The sequence below is a fragment of the Engystomops pustulosus genome, chromosome 7 (assembly GCF_040894005.1).
Source record: "Engystomops pustulosus chromosome 7, aEngPut4.maternal, whole genome shotgun sequence".
In the NCBI taxonomy this organism is placed as follows: domain Eukaryota; kingdom Metazoa; phylum Chordata; class Amphibia; order Anura; family Leptodactylidae; genus Engystomops; species Engystomops pustulosus.
Genome location: NC_092417.1, coordinates 20,848,500 through 20,862,156, shown reverse-complemented (window position 1 = coordinate 20,862,156; position 13,657 = coordinate 20,848,500). Strand labels below are relative to the sequence as shown.

The 13,657-nt window shown below is 43.2% G+C and overlaps 1 protein-coding gene across 4 annotated transcripts in view; it reads right to left on the bottom strand.

The window, feature by feature from the left end:
- Nucleotides 1-2,020: 2,020 nt before the first annotated feature.
- Nucleotides 2,021-13,657, bottom strand: part of LOC140069386 (SLAM family member 8-like) — a 164,914-nt gene continuing 153,277 nt past the window's right edge. For 3 of the 4 annotated variants that reach the window (XM_072115047.1, XM_072115048.1, XM_072115049.1), the window contains exons 3-7: nt 10,641-10,913; nt 10,197-10,316; nt 7,320-7,367; nt 5,029-5,054; nt 2,023-3,957 (exon numbers count right to left, since the gene is read on the bottom strand). In XM_072115047.1, the coding sequence (XP_071971148.1) occupies nt 3,940-3,957; nt 5,029-5,054; nt 7,320-7,367; nt 10,197-10,316; nt 10,641-10,913 (485 nt within the window). In that variant the 3' untranslated portion in view covers nt 2,023-3,939. Of the gene's footprint in view, nt 3,958-5,028; nt 5,055-7,319; nt 7,368-10,196; nt 10,317-10,640; nt 10,914-13,657 lie in introns of all 4 variants that reach the window. The other variant, XM_072115046.1, reaches the window with a different exon arrangement.

Sequence of the window (13,657 nt, the reverse complement as noted above, 5' to 3'; positions counted from 1 at the left end):
ACCAAACCAGTTCCCTTCACTTTACTGAAAAGACGCAACCATGACGAAACAACGGAATATGTTCCATCTGTAATAGATATACTGGTTCAGTTTAATCACACATCCTGTGATGTGATGGCTTCTTGTAAGTCATGCTTGATCAAGGTAGCAAAAAAAAAGTGTTTTCCTTGGTCTATCCTGGAAAACATATTTGCATATTTCCCAGAATCCCCTAGTGGAGTGTCAATGGCTATAAGTCTCCACATGCCTACAAGGCAACCTTAATAAGCAAAGTCTCCGTAAGGAAAACTTGTACTTCCGGATCCTTCTGTATGTTCCAAGACACAAGGAGGTTTAGATTTTTACACTATTGTACATTTTATAAACCACAGTAAATATGTAAGGAGGCACTTGTCTAAGGAGCAGAGGTCCTCAGAAAGAAAACTTTGCTCCAGTTTCAAAGGCTGACATAGACGTGTAGGTAGTATGATGTCTGGTGATCTGTATTCTATAGGCCTCCTACAAGGCGGACTCTGATGTGGACACTAGTAGACTGTCACCGATCTGTAGGATGAATTTTCTGTATTGGTTTTCTCAGTCATGGAAAAACTAGTACAGCGACAGATGAACAAGCAAATGGTGGCACTTGGCAACGGCTAAATTGGGATTTGGAGCTTTGGATTGGGATTTGGAGCCCGCGAGTCCTCTCCATGCACCGGGACCCGGGACTAGTACGGCGCACGTTGAGAAGGGGTTGATGTTAGTTATCAAGTTTTTTTGCTGTTATGACTATGTGTGGAAAAGAAGAACATTTTGCATTTTAAAAATCAAGACTTTTTCCAAATTTTCACCAAATATCTGTTTTTTTTCATAAAGAAACGCAACACATACCAACCAAATTTTTCAACTAACAAAAAGTACTAAGTGTCACGAGAAAACATTTTCAAAATCACTTGGATATGTTAAAGCGTTCCGAAGTTATAACCATTTACAGTGACACAGGGCAGATTTGAAAAAATTGGGCCGTGTCAGGAAGGTGAAAAGTGGCTTCGCCGTTAAGAGGTGAAGTTTTTTTTTATCGGATCGAAACTTTGACACAATTTCCCATGTATCTTATAGTTTATACGGTTGAAAAAAAGACACTTTTCCATCAAGTTCAACCGAGGAAGGGTAGGGATTGGATGAGGAAGGGATTTAGGGGAAACAATCCTATATAGCATAACAACAAGTTATTTAGGTGTAAAAAGGCATCTAGACCCTTCTTGAAGCTCTCCGCTGTCCCTGCTGTGACCAGCGCCTGAGGCAGGCTATTCCACAGATTGACCGTTCTCATAGTAAAGAAGCCCTGCCGCCTCCGGTGATTAAACCTTGTTTCTCCAAACGGAGACAGTGCCCCCTCGTCTTTTGATTTGATTTAATCTGGAACAACTTTCCACCATATTTTTTATATGGACCATTCATATATTTAAATAAATTAATCATGTCCCCTCGTAGTCGTCTCTTTTCCAGACTAAATAAATCTAGTTGTTTTAATCTTTCATCATAACTAAGACCCTCCATACCCCTTATCATTTTTGTGGCTCTACGTTGAACCCTCTCCAGCTCCAGAGCTTCCTTTTTATGGACCGGTGCCCAGAACTGGACAGCATATTCCAGGTGAGGCCGAACCAGTGCCTTGTATAGTGGTAATATTACATCCCTATCATGAGAGTCCATTCCACTTTTGATACATGACAAGATCCTACTGGCTTTAAAGGCAGCTGATTGACATTGCATGCTGTTATTCAATTTATGATCTACTAGTACCCCCAGGTCCTTCTCAACAAGGGACTCTCCCAGATTTACTCCCCCAAATACATATTTTGCTTTTGGATTATTGGCCCCCAGGTGCATAACATTACATTTATCCACATTAAACCTCATTTGCCAAGTGGATGACCAAACATTCAGTTTGTCCAAGTCACCCTGCAGCCTATGAACATCCTCCATAGACTGTATTACACTACACAGCTTGTACTACTACTCCCATGCTCCATAAACTGTATTACACTACACAGTTTAGTGTAATTGAACTTTTTATTAATAAACTTTGTGGCTTGACGGAGAAAAACTCAGGGTCCAATGGCAAATCCCATAACAGGCTCTAACCTCTATAACTTACCACATGCCATAAATGACACTGGTCATAAATACAAATTCCTTATAAATATATAATTATAACAATATCGAGGTAGAGCCGGCACATGGCATGGATGGCCATCCAGTGGATAAAGCTTTGAGATGAATACACGGCTCAGGTCCAGCAGCATCTATGACGTTTAGCAGCTGGCAACCATATTTAGAGCTGATCTTAGGACCCTCACTCTATTTTCCGACTTTATATTAGGAAGATCCATGAGTTTCATGACCCTCAATGCCAAGACGTGGTTGGTTAGTTCATCCAATTGTCCCACCTGAGCTGTGCATCAGTAGAGTACATCAGTCCTATTGATATCATCCACTTTCTTAAAGGCTACTTGGATGATCCTTTTTCAGGTTTTTCAGGTTCCTACATATTAACATGAATTGAGAAATCCACAATTGGTAAAACGCTGCCTATTAGTATAGACTTGGACTTAGTAATAATGGTACCAGGTCCTCTTTAGGTCCATCTCAAAGTTCAGATATGATTAAGGCTTCATCCTCTATCCATAGCAAAGGCAGATTGGTCAATGGTCTCAAATAAATGGAAGTTGATAAAATGTAGCTTGAAAACAATAAAAAATTTCTCTTTGGCTTGAGCTTGGGGTCTACCGATGATGCCAAAAATAGGGATCATGGCAACCAGAAGTTATTGGACCATTTATGGTTTTTAAAGTGGTTTTCCCATGAAGGGAAGTTAGGCCCTATCCACGAGATACTGCCTAACTTGCTGATCAGTGGGGGTCTCAGTGTTGAGACTCCTGCAGATCGCGAAAACGAGGGGTTTGAGGACCCCTCATCGCTACTCAGACTAATGGATCTGACGGCCACGCATGACCGTTCTTCTTCATTAATCTCTATGGAGCTGATGGAGATCGGTGATCGGCGCTCGGCAATTTCCGACAGTTCCATAGAGATTAATGGAGAACAGTCATGCGAGGCCTTCTGCTCCATTAGTCCGACGGACCCCTCGTTTTTACTATCTCCGGGGTTCTCTGCACTGAGACCCCAACTGATCAGCAAGTTAGGCCCTATCCTATGAATAGGGCCTAACTTTCCTTCATGGTAAAACCCCTTTAAGTATTATCAGGACTCATCAATGGATACTTTGCAGAAAGGCACTTGGTTTTTATAAAAGTCATTGAAAGGTTTCCTTCGTATAATTCACTGGTCCCAGTTTTCAGGGATATCCTATACAAGTTTATATGTTCTTCATCACAAGTTCTCCATAACAGTTTAACTATTTGGACAAACCTTTTTGAAGTATTGCTTAATCCGGGACAGTGGAGATGCAAAAAATATTTTCAGGATTTTGGGGTTGAAAATAGTGGTGAAATATGTTTAAGTCCATCTTCAAGCAAAAATTTTATGCTGGTTAAATATCTCCTCAAAACATCCTATTTTACAAAAAACTTCTGTGAAACCTGACAAAATGTAGCTGAAAAATAAAATTCAAAAATCCCCCTTGCTTGAACTGTCTACTGATTATGACCAAAGTTGGATTATGCCAATGAGAAGATATTGGGCCACTTATGGTTTTCCAGTATAAGTTGGACTCTTCAATAAATATTGTATTAGAAGGCACTGGATTATTATAAAAGTCATTGAAAAAGGTATCGGGAGTATAATTTACAGGTCCCTCTCTTTGGTGACAACTTCAGAATTGTAGATATTCTACATAAAAAAGAGTCAATGTGGAACGTTCTAAATTATGGTGAATGGTCAAACATGAAGGGGGAAGACAGGAGAAGTCATTCAATTTTTCCAATATTTTCATCTTCAGTAAATAGTGTTGAGCTGTAAAATATAAAGAAAAAAAAGACATAATATTTCATATGATCAAGGATAATGCACATCTAGCTCCACATCACTTTTGGAAGCTAAGAAAAAAACTTACCATATATACTCGAGTATAAGCCTAGTTTTTCAGCACAAAAAATGTGCTGAAAACCCAAACTCGGCTTATACTAAAGTAAAAAAATATATCAAATATATCAACACCTTTCTGGCTTCCTCCACTGCTGGCTATATACTGGGGCAGGGGGCTGGCTATATACTGGGGCAGGGGGCTGGCTATGAACTGGGGCAGGGAGCTGCCTTTATACTGGGGCAGGGGGCTGGCTATATACTGGGGGATATGGGCTCACAGGCTATATACTGGGGGGCAGGTGCTGGCTATATACTATGGGGCAGGGTCCGGCAGGCTATATACTGGGGAGGCTGTGACCAATGCATTTCCCACCCTCAGCTTATACTCAAGTCAATAGGTTTTCCCAGGCTTTTGTGTTAAAATTAGGGGCCTCGGCTTATACTTGGGTTGGCTTATACTCAAGTATATACAGTACTTTGCTAGATGATTGGACAGAGTATGGGGGGATGGCTAATAACATCTAAAACAGGGTCGGGGAACCTTTTTGGCTGAAAGAGCCATGACCTGAACATATTTTAAAATTTAATTCCATGATAGCCATACAATATGCCCATGCCCCCCAGTAGATAGGTAGCCACAGCTAGATACGAAGACTCCCGTGCCCTATGAAGGTTGGATTTGGTATTTCTACCTCATTGTTGGTCCTTACTGTTCAAAATGTTCAAAATGGCTGACAATGATTATAAGCATCTCCATTGTGCTTATTGTATGGTAGTTTCGTACAATATGGCGCATGTTGGATGTAAAAATAAAATAAATAATAAAAAAATTAAAAAAGGAAAGCTTATTAATGGTAGAAAGACAACTCTACAAAGTTCAAAATGGCTGACAATTGCTTTAACCATCTGTCTCCAGTGCTAGTAAAAAGAGTAGCAATGGAAATAGTAGAGCAGATATTTGGCTTCACACAGTAAGTGGATTTGATGTAAGTAACTTACCAACTCATCCTGGTTTATGAATGAACCTGAATGAAGAGAGAAGAATGAATGGATATTTGCAATAATCCTAAACTTACAAGAGAAAATGATTACATTTCGCACATGATTCTTCCACAAGAAATTTTGATAAATATGGAGACTGTTAAGTTTCTAAGAAGAGAAGAAAAGAACCACAATTCTGTGATACATTTAGAGATAGTAAGTTTAATTTGGTTACCCAAACTGGCCAACACCTCTTTACATATCCCTCCCAAATAATTGCCCGGGAGTGCATCTATATTGGTTTACAATCCTTCATCCTGGTGGTAGATGTCCTTTAACCCCTAACCGACATGTGACGTAGTATTACGTCACATGCTGAGTCCTGGTACATGGAGAGGACTCGCGGGCTGAGCCCTCTCCCTAGCCGGTAAGTCTTTGCTGCATGTTGCAGCAAAGGCTTACCGGTAACACCCGCGATCGGTGCCTGCACCGATCATGGGTATTATTCTGCTGAGCGCCGCCGGCAAAGCTGTGACATCATCAGGGAGCGGCGATCCGTCGCCATGCTAGCCTCGGGTCTCACGAAGACCCGAGCCTACTTCAGATTAACCCATTCATTACATTGTGCTATCAGCACATTGTAATGTATGAGGAGTAAAATTCCCATATACTGCCATACTGTATTATGGCAGTATATGATAGGATCGTACAGACAACCTAGGGTTAAAGTACCCTAGGGAGTCTGAAAAATAGGAAAAATAAAAAAAAAGTTTAAAAAAAAAATTATAATAAAAAAACCTAAAAATCACCCTTTTCCCTAGAACTGATATAAATATAAATAAACAGTAAAAATCATAAACACATTAGGTATCGCCGCGTCCGAAAATGCCCAATCTATCCAAATATAATAACGTTTTTTTACTGCGTTGAACCCTGTAACGGAAAATCGCGCCCAAAGTCGAAAATGGCACTTTTTTGCCATTTTAAAAAAAAATTTGAATTCTATAAAAAGTGGGCAAAAGGCTGTACAGTCCTAAAAATTATAACATTGTAAACGTCATCAAAATCTGCAAAAAACTACACCTCCCACAGCTCCATACACTAAATTATGAAAAAGTTATTAGTGCCAGAAGATGGCAAAAAAAAAACCCAAATTTTTGTACAGGAGGTTTTAATTTTTTTAAATGTATGAAAACACTCTAAAACCTATACAAATTTGTTATCCCCGTAACAGTAACGACCCAAAGAATAAAGTAGACATGTCATTTGGGGCATACAGTGAAATCCGTAAAATCCAAGCCCACAACGCACAAATGCGTTTTTTACCTATTTCACTGCATTTGGAATTTTTTTCCCCCCTCCTAGTACACAGCATGGAATATTAAACACAACCATTTTGAAGTTTAATTTGTTACGCAGAAAATAAGCCATCACACAGCTCTGTTCACAGAAAAATTTAAAAGTTATAGATTTTTGAAGGTGGGGAGTGAAAAATGAAAACGCAAAAACAAAAAAGGGCTGCGGCGTTAAGGGGTTAATCTGAATCCTGCCTGATTGTGAAACCTGAGCCCCAATCTGACTTGGAATCCAAAACATGTACCTGAGCCTGTGTCCTGTCTAATCCACAACCCTGAACTCCAAGATGATTTAGAAACCCAAACCCGTACCTGAGCCTCGTACTAGTCTGAACCCGGATCTTGTGCCTGTGCCCGGATTCTCTTGTTCCTGTACATTTATCCGTCTCTCTCTCTCGCTCTGTTCATTTTCCTGCTGCTCGAAGCCCAGACTCAGAGTAGGGATTGCCGACCAGTAGTTCCTTACTAGGGATCGTGAGCATATTAGGCAGGGTTTAGGGGTTTGCTTCATTACTCTGGTTACTTGGAAGTAACATAAGATGACTATAATATATACTAGCTTGCTGCCTGCTCATTTATTGGGAATTATAAACTCAAGTCTATCACAGATTTAGGCTACATTCACACTGACGTGTGCCCGCCATACTGTAGCACGGAGGGAACACGTTGGCGCTTGGGAGAGGAGGAGGGGGTGAGCACCTCCGCCCCTCTCCATAGCGATATATGGCGCACGCCGCTGTATTACAGGGAAAGATAAGACATGTCCTATCTTTCTCCCGGCTACGGAACGGTGCCACACAAGTGCGGTGCCACAAGTGCGGCTATGGGGGACATATATACGTCCCTCATACGTTCGTGTGGATGTAGCCTTAGAAGGAACTTCAATGAGCTACAATGGATCCAACAAGGCCCGAGTAGTACAATTCGACTTCCGTGCACATGTGCTGGACCTACCTTCAAGGGACCTCAAGTTTTTATTTTCAGCAGCATTACCCGGCATATCTGGAAATAACATAATATGACTATAACATATGTAGTGTAAAGGTAAAGTAGCACCATCTGAAGAGCACATTGGCACAAAAGATATACACTTACTGTCTGCTTCCAATAACAACCACCTGCATTTTGAATACAGCTCTGGAGTATAATACAGGATGCAAACAAAAAAATAAAGTGTGCTAGGTGAGAATGGAGGTGAGTTATTGTAAATATTTTGTACATTATGTATGTATTATTTTATATATTTAATAGAAGATGTATAGGATGTAACAAGGCAAGTCACGCTTTGTGCATTGTGGTTATTGGACCTGCTGCCTCCTTTCACTGTTGTGTATTAATTCCAGTCTATCCCAGACATAGAAGGACTTTGCCGGGATGTACAACACCTCGTTCACTTAATGACCATGTACAATCACTGGATGTAGGTGTTTTTATATTTTTGTAATTGTAGCCTTGGACAGTGATCTACAGTAGTAACATTTGGGACACTAAACTGCCTGTCCATAAGGATCTGTGGTTGATTTAGTGGATCTGACAAGCTCCCCTTAATGTTTTTGCTAATTAGAGATGAGCGAGTATACTCGTCCGAGCTTGATGCTCGTTCGAGTATTAAGGTACTCGAAACGGCTCGTTGCTCGGACGAGTATTTCCCCTGCTCGAGATCGAGCATTTAATTAAAAAAACACAGTGAAGAAGAATGAAGAATAGAATAAAAACAGTGAACACAGTGACCACAGGATCATTTAAGTGAAAAACACAGTGAAGAACACAGTGAAGAATAGATTACAGATGTTCGGCACATCTGCTTACTTGTCGGAAGATACGCGCGGAACGGCAGCGGGGAGACATCGGGAAGCACGGGGGAGACATCGGGCAGCACGGGGGAGACATCGGGCAGCACGGGGGAGACATCTAGCAGCACGGGGAGACATCGGGCAGCACGGGGAGACATCGGGCAGCACGGGGGAGACATCGGGCAGCACGGGGGAGACATCGGGCAGCGCGGGGAGACATCGGGCAGCGCGGGGGAGACATCGGGCAGCACGGGGGAGACATCGGGCAGCACGGGGGAGACATCGGGCAGCACGGGGGAGACATCGGGCAGCACGGGGGAGACATCGGGCAGCACGGGGGAGACATCGGGCAGCACGGGGGAGACATCGGGCAGCACGGGGAGACATCGGGCAGCACGGGGAGACATCGGGCAGCACGGGGAGACATCGGGCAGCACGGGGGAGACATCGGGCAGCACGGGGGAGACATCGGGCAGCACGGGGGAGACATCGGGCAGCACGGGGGAGACATCGGGCAGCACGGGGGAGACATCGGGCAGCACGGGGGAGACATCGGGCAGCACGGGGGAGACATCGGGCAGCACGGGGGAGACATCGGGCAGCACGGGGAGACATCGGGCAGCACGGGGGAGACATCGGGCAGCACGGGGGAGACATCGGGCAGCACGGGGGAGACATCGGGCAGCACGGGGAGACATCGGGCAGCACGGGGGAGACATCGGGAAGCACGGGGGAGACATCGGGCAGCACGGGGGAGACATCGGGCAGCACGGGGGAGACATCGGGCAGCACGGGGGAGACATCGGGCAGCACGGGGAGACATCGGGCAGCACGGGGGAGACATCGGGCAGCACGGGGGAGACATCGGGCAGCACGGGGGAGACATCTAGCAGCACGGGGAGACATCGGGCAGCACGGGGAGACATCGGGCAGCACGGGGGAGACATCGGGCAGCACGGGGGAGACATCGGGCAGCGCGGGGAGACATCGGGCAGCACGGGGGAGACATCGGGCAGCACGGGGGAGACATCGGGCAGCACGGGGGAGACATCGGGCAGCACGGGGGAGACATCGGGCAGCACGGGGGAGACATCGGGCAGCACGGGGAGACATCGGGCAGCACGGGGAGACATCGGGCAGCACGGGGAGACATCGGGCAGCACGGGGGAGACATCGGGCAGCACGGGGGAGACATCGGGCAGCACGGGGGAGACATCGGGCAGCACGGGGGAGACATCGGGCAGCACGGGGGAGACATCGGGCAGCACGGGGGAGACATCGGGCAGCACGGGGAGACATCGGGCAGCACGGGGAGACATCGGGCAGCACGGGGAGACATCGGGCAGCACGGGGAGACATCGGGCAGCACGGGGGAGACATCGGGCAGCACGGGGAGACATCAGGGCACGGAGACATCGGGGAGACTTCAGTGGAAGAAGAGGAGCGATCCCGGGACAGCGTATCACCCCGACAAGTAAGCAGATGTGCCGAACATCTGTAATCTATTCTTCACTGCGTTTTTCACTTAAATGATCCTGTGTTCACTGTTTTTATTCTATTCTTCACTGTTCTTCACATCTGTTAACTTGTCGGGAGATAATATACGCGCGGAACAGTGAAGAATAGATTGCAGATGTTTGCATACATCTGCTAACTTATCAGAAGACATTCTTTTTCAATTAAATAACACATTTTATTCCCGAACCATGGTCCCCTTGAAAAATGCTCGAGTCTCCCATTGACTTCAATGGGGCTCGTTATTCGAGACGAGCACTCGAGCATCTGGAAAAGTTCGTCTCGAATAACGAGCACCCGAGCATTTTAGTGCTCGCTCATCTCTATTGCTAATCAAAGCTGAGTTTCTTGAATATGGTCAGATTTTCAAATTCAAACTTTTTAGAAATTTTTCCCCAAAAAAGGTTCGGAATAGGGTGAAGTATAGAATGATGATCTTCTACACCTGTGTCCATGCGCACATCTCTAAGGAGGGTCTCATCGTGTAAGACGTTCAGATATATAACCTCTTGGCTGATCGTACCTTGTTTACATTTGTTGTGAATACTTGGCAATACTTTCCAAATCGCCACCAACGTCAAAATCACCACCACCACCACCGGCACTACTGCTTTAATAATAATCCTTTGGTTTGGCATCTCATCTGTAAGGAGTAAAAAAAGGAATGAGAAATTAACACATAGGAGCACATTTACTAAGGGTCCGTTGGACACATTTCCATTGGGTTTCGCAAATTTTTCGCCGCATCGTCCATACGATTGCCCTATAAGGGGAACTTATTGAGTTTTAGGTCTTCAGATCAAATTGATATCTAGAACACAGACCGGCTTGTATCTCGTGTAATCGCAGTCTGATGGAATAAGAATTTTAGCCAAAGAAACCTCTTGATGCAAATTAATTTCTGGTTATGACTATTATTTTTAAGATTTCAAAAAGTTTTTTTTTTTTTTTAATTTTTCATTGTTACCTTTACAATCTTTGATATGGGTAGTGGCATTTTTCTGATCAGCCGGGTTATTGGCCGTACACATGAATTTCATGTTCAAGTGGTCTACTGGCACCGTCATCCGGATTGTGCCCCCCGTATCATTCAGTTTTTGATACTCCTTGTCCCCACGTCTGTATTTCCAGGTATAGGAGATGTCGGATCTATTTGATGGGACAGAACACTGGACAGTAACATGACACTTATCCCCGATTCTCTTCACTTGAGGTATGACATCTGGGATCGGGACCGGATCTGAAACCAGAGAGAAATCTTATTGATTACTAGTGTAACAATTTATGGGCATCCCTGGTGGAATGTGATCTAAAGGGGGTCCAATCAGGCTTATCTATGCAAAGATGCTCTTAGTGTTTGGACACACAAATTAACAGAATATTAAGTTAGATGTTTTCTTCCTGTGCTCCTCAAAGGTTATTTTATTGGTTCCTCTATTGGGAACAACTAGAGCGGTTTATTTCCTATTCAAAATCCTTGTCTTCCTCAAATTTGGCCTATAACTATGACTACATGTTTCTGGACCCTGGTAGAGTAGTGGGTTAAAGTTGTCGCAACAACTTCCACTTATAACAGTGGCCCACAGCCTGTACAGTAAGCTGCCACCAACTCTCATTTGATAACCCTGGTATGTAACAGGATTATATTGTGCTGCACGGTAGCTCAGTAGCACTACAGCCTTGCAGCGCTGGGATCCTGGGTTCAAGTCCCATTCAGGTCAACATCTGCAAAGAGTTTGTATGTTCTCTCCGTGTTTGTGCGGGTTTCCTCCTGGTCCTCCGGTTTCCTCCCACCCTTCAAAACATACTGGTAGGCTGATTAGATTGTGAGCCCAATTGGGGACAGGGACTGATGTGACAAACTCTGTGCAGCGCTATGTAATCTGTGTGCGCTATATAAATAAAGAAATTATTGTTATTAGTTAACCAAAATACAAATGTGGGAATTCATGGATTGAGATAAATGTACAACACAGGTAAAATTTTATATTTCAAAATACCAAAAAGAATAAAGAGAGGAAAAAAACAAACAAAGCTACAAACAACCATGCAACTGCGCTATTTGGTTTTTAGCTACATATATGATCTTATTAACTTTTACTGTGCTCTAGTTTTAATATGCTATTATCACATAATGGTGTATTTGGATGTTTATATTCATTTATTGTGACCACAGCTGCACTTTATTACACCACTTACCATGTACTGTCAGCTTCAAAGTCCCAGCACCACGGGTGCGCTTGCTCGTTATGCCACTATACCTCAGACGCATTGGTGGGTGTGTCCCTGTCGTCATGGGGCGGAGAAACCTAGTGATGTTACGAGCTTCCCTCCGATTCCTCCATGGATATCTGCATCCGGACAACCACCGGAGACACAGGTGGGCTCTCCATCAATCATTACGTTCCTGTCAGCGATTGGTTCCCATTCGGCTCATATATCTGTTCTCAATTACCTGGCGTCATCCCTTGACAAAGACCAGCTGCGGTTGAAACGCGCATCAGGGTTGCACACCAGGTAGTAGACCGTCCATCCAGCCTCCCACACTGTTTGTATCCTCGCTGTTTTGGCGTTTATTCATATACTATGGTGAGTTTTACTCTTTCAGTGTTATTCAGGCTACATTGTTTTTGTGCCTCCCCCACTGCATGGACTGTTGCTGTTTTTGGCGCTCATTCATATACTGTGTGCTTGTGAGCTTAACTCCTTCAGTGTCGTTCATTGTCGTGCATTTGGCTATATATCGCTTTCATACTCCTGTTACACGTATATATCAAATTTTTCTGAGATGTACTGATTTTACACATTTTTATTATTGTTCCCTTATACTGAATAAAGATTATCTTTATATTTTGGTTGTTGGTAGCCTTTCCTCTCTTTGTTCTTTTTGGTATTTTGTGCCATATCTGAGAGGCTGTTTCTGGCTTATTTGGTGTATACCTTCACTATATGACATACTTATTACATCATAGAGCGATTTTCCTATATGTCTACTCAAATGTTATATTTAACCCCTTATCACCGACACTAGTTTTCAGCTCAATGACCAGACTCGATTTTTCAAATCTGACATGTCTCACGATAATTGGTTATAACTTCGGAACGCTTTAACATATCCCGCTGATTTTGAGAATGTTTTCTCGTGACACATTGTACTTCATGTTAGTTATAAAATTTATGTGATAAGTTTTGCGTTTCGTTCTGAAAAAAAGTGAAAATTTGGCAAAAGTTTGTAAAAATTCTTCATTTTCCAAGTTTGAAATGTTCTGGTTTCCAGACAAGATGTAAAACTACCCAAAAAGTTTGATAATTAACATTTACAGAATATCTGCTTTATGTTGGGATGATATTATATGCTTCCGGTCATTTTTCTAGGATGTTATGAGGTGCAGAACTTTAGGTGCGATTTTTCTTATTTTCATGAAAATTGCCAAAACTCACATTTTGAGGGACAACTCAGCTTTCAAGTGACTTTGAGAGGCCTAAGTAATAGTAACACCCCATAAATTACCCCACTATAGACCCCTCAACGTATGTAAAACAACTTCTATTAAGTCTATTAACCCTTTAAGTGTTTCACATGGGTTAAAAAATATGGACCTGCGATTTAGAAACTATAGAATTTTTTTGGAAAATACATTCATTTAGGCCAAAACTGACATTTTCAGAATAAATTAAATGATGAAACGCACTGCAATGTTTGATGCCCAATTCCTCCCGAGTTTACTGATACCCCATATGTGGTGGTGACTGCTGTATGGGCGCACGGCTGAGTATAGAATGAATGGAGGCGCCATTCACAGCAGATTTGTATTGTCACATTGTACGACCTATACATTTTTTTTTTTTTTTGGTAATGCGAACATATGAGGCTTATTATGTACGGGATGAGATACAATGTATAGATAATTTATTTTGGGAGTCTAAAGCTTATTCATGAGATTTTATTAACTATTTCAAGGGGGACACAAACAAAATCATCAA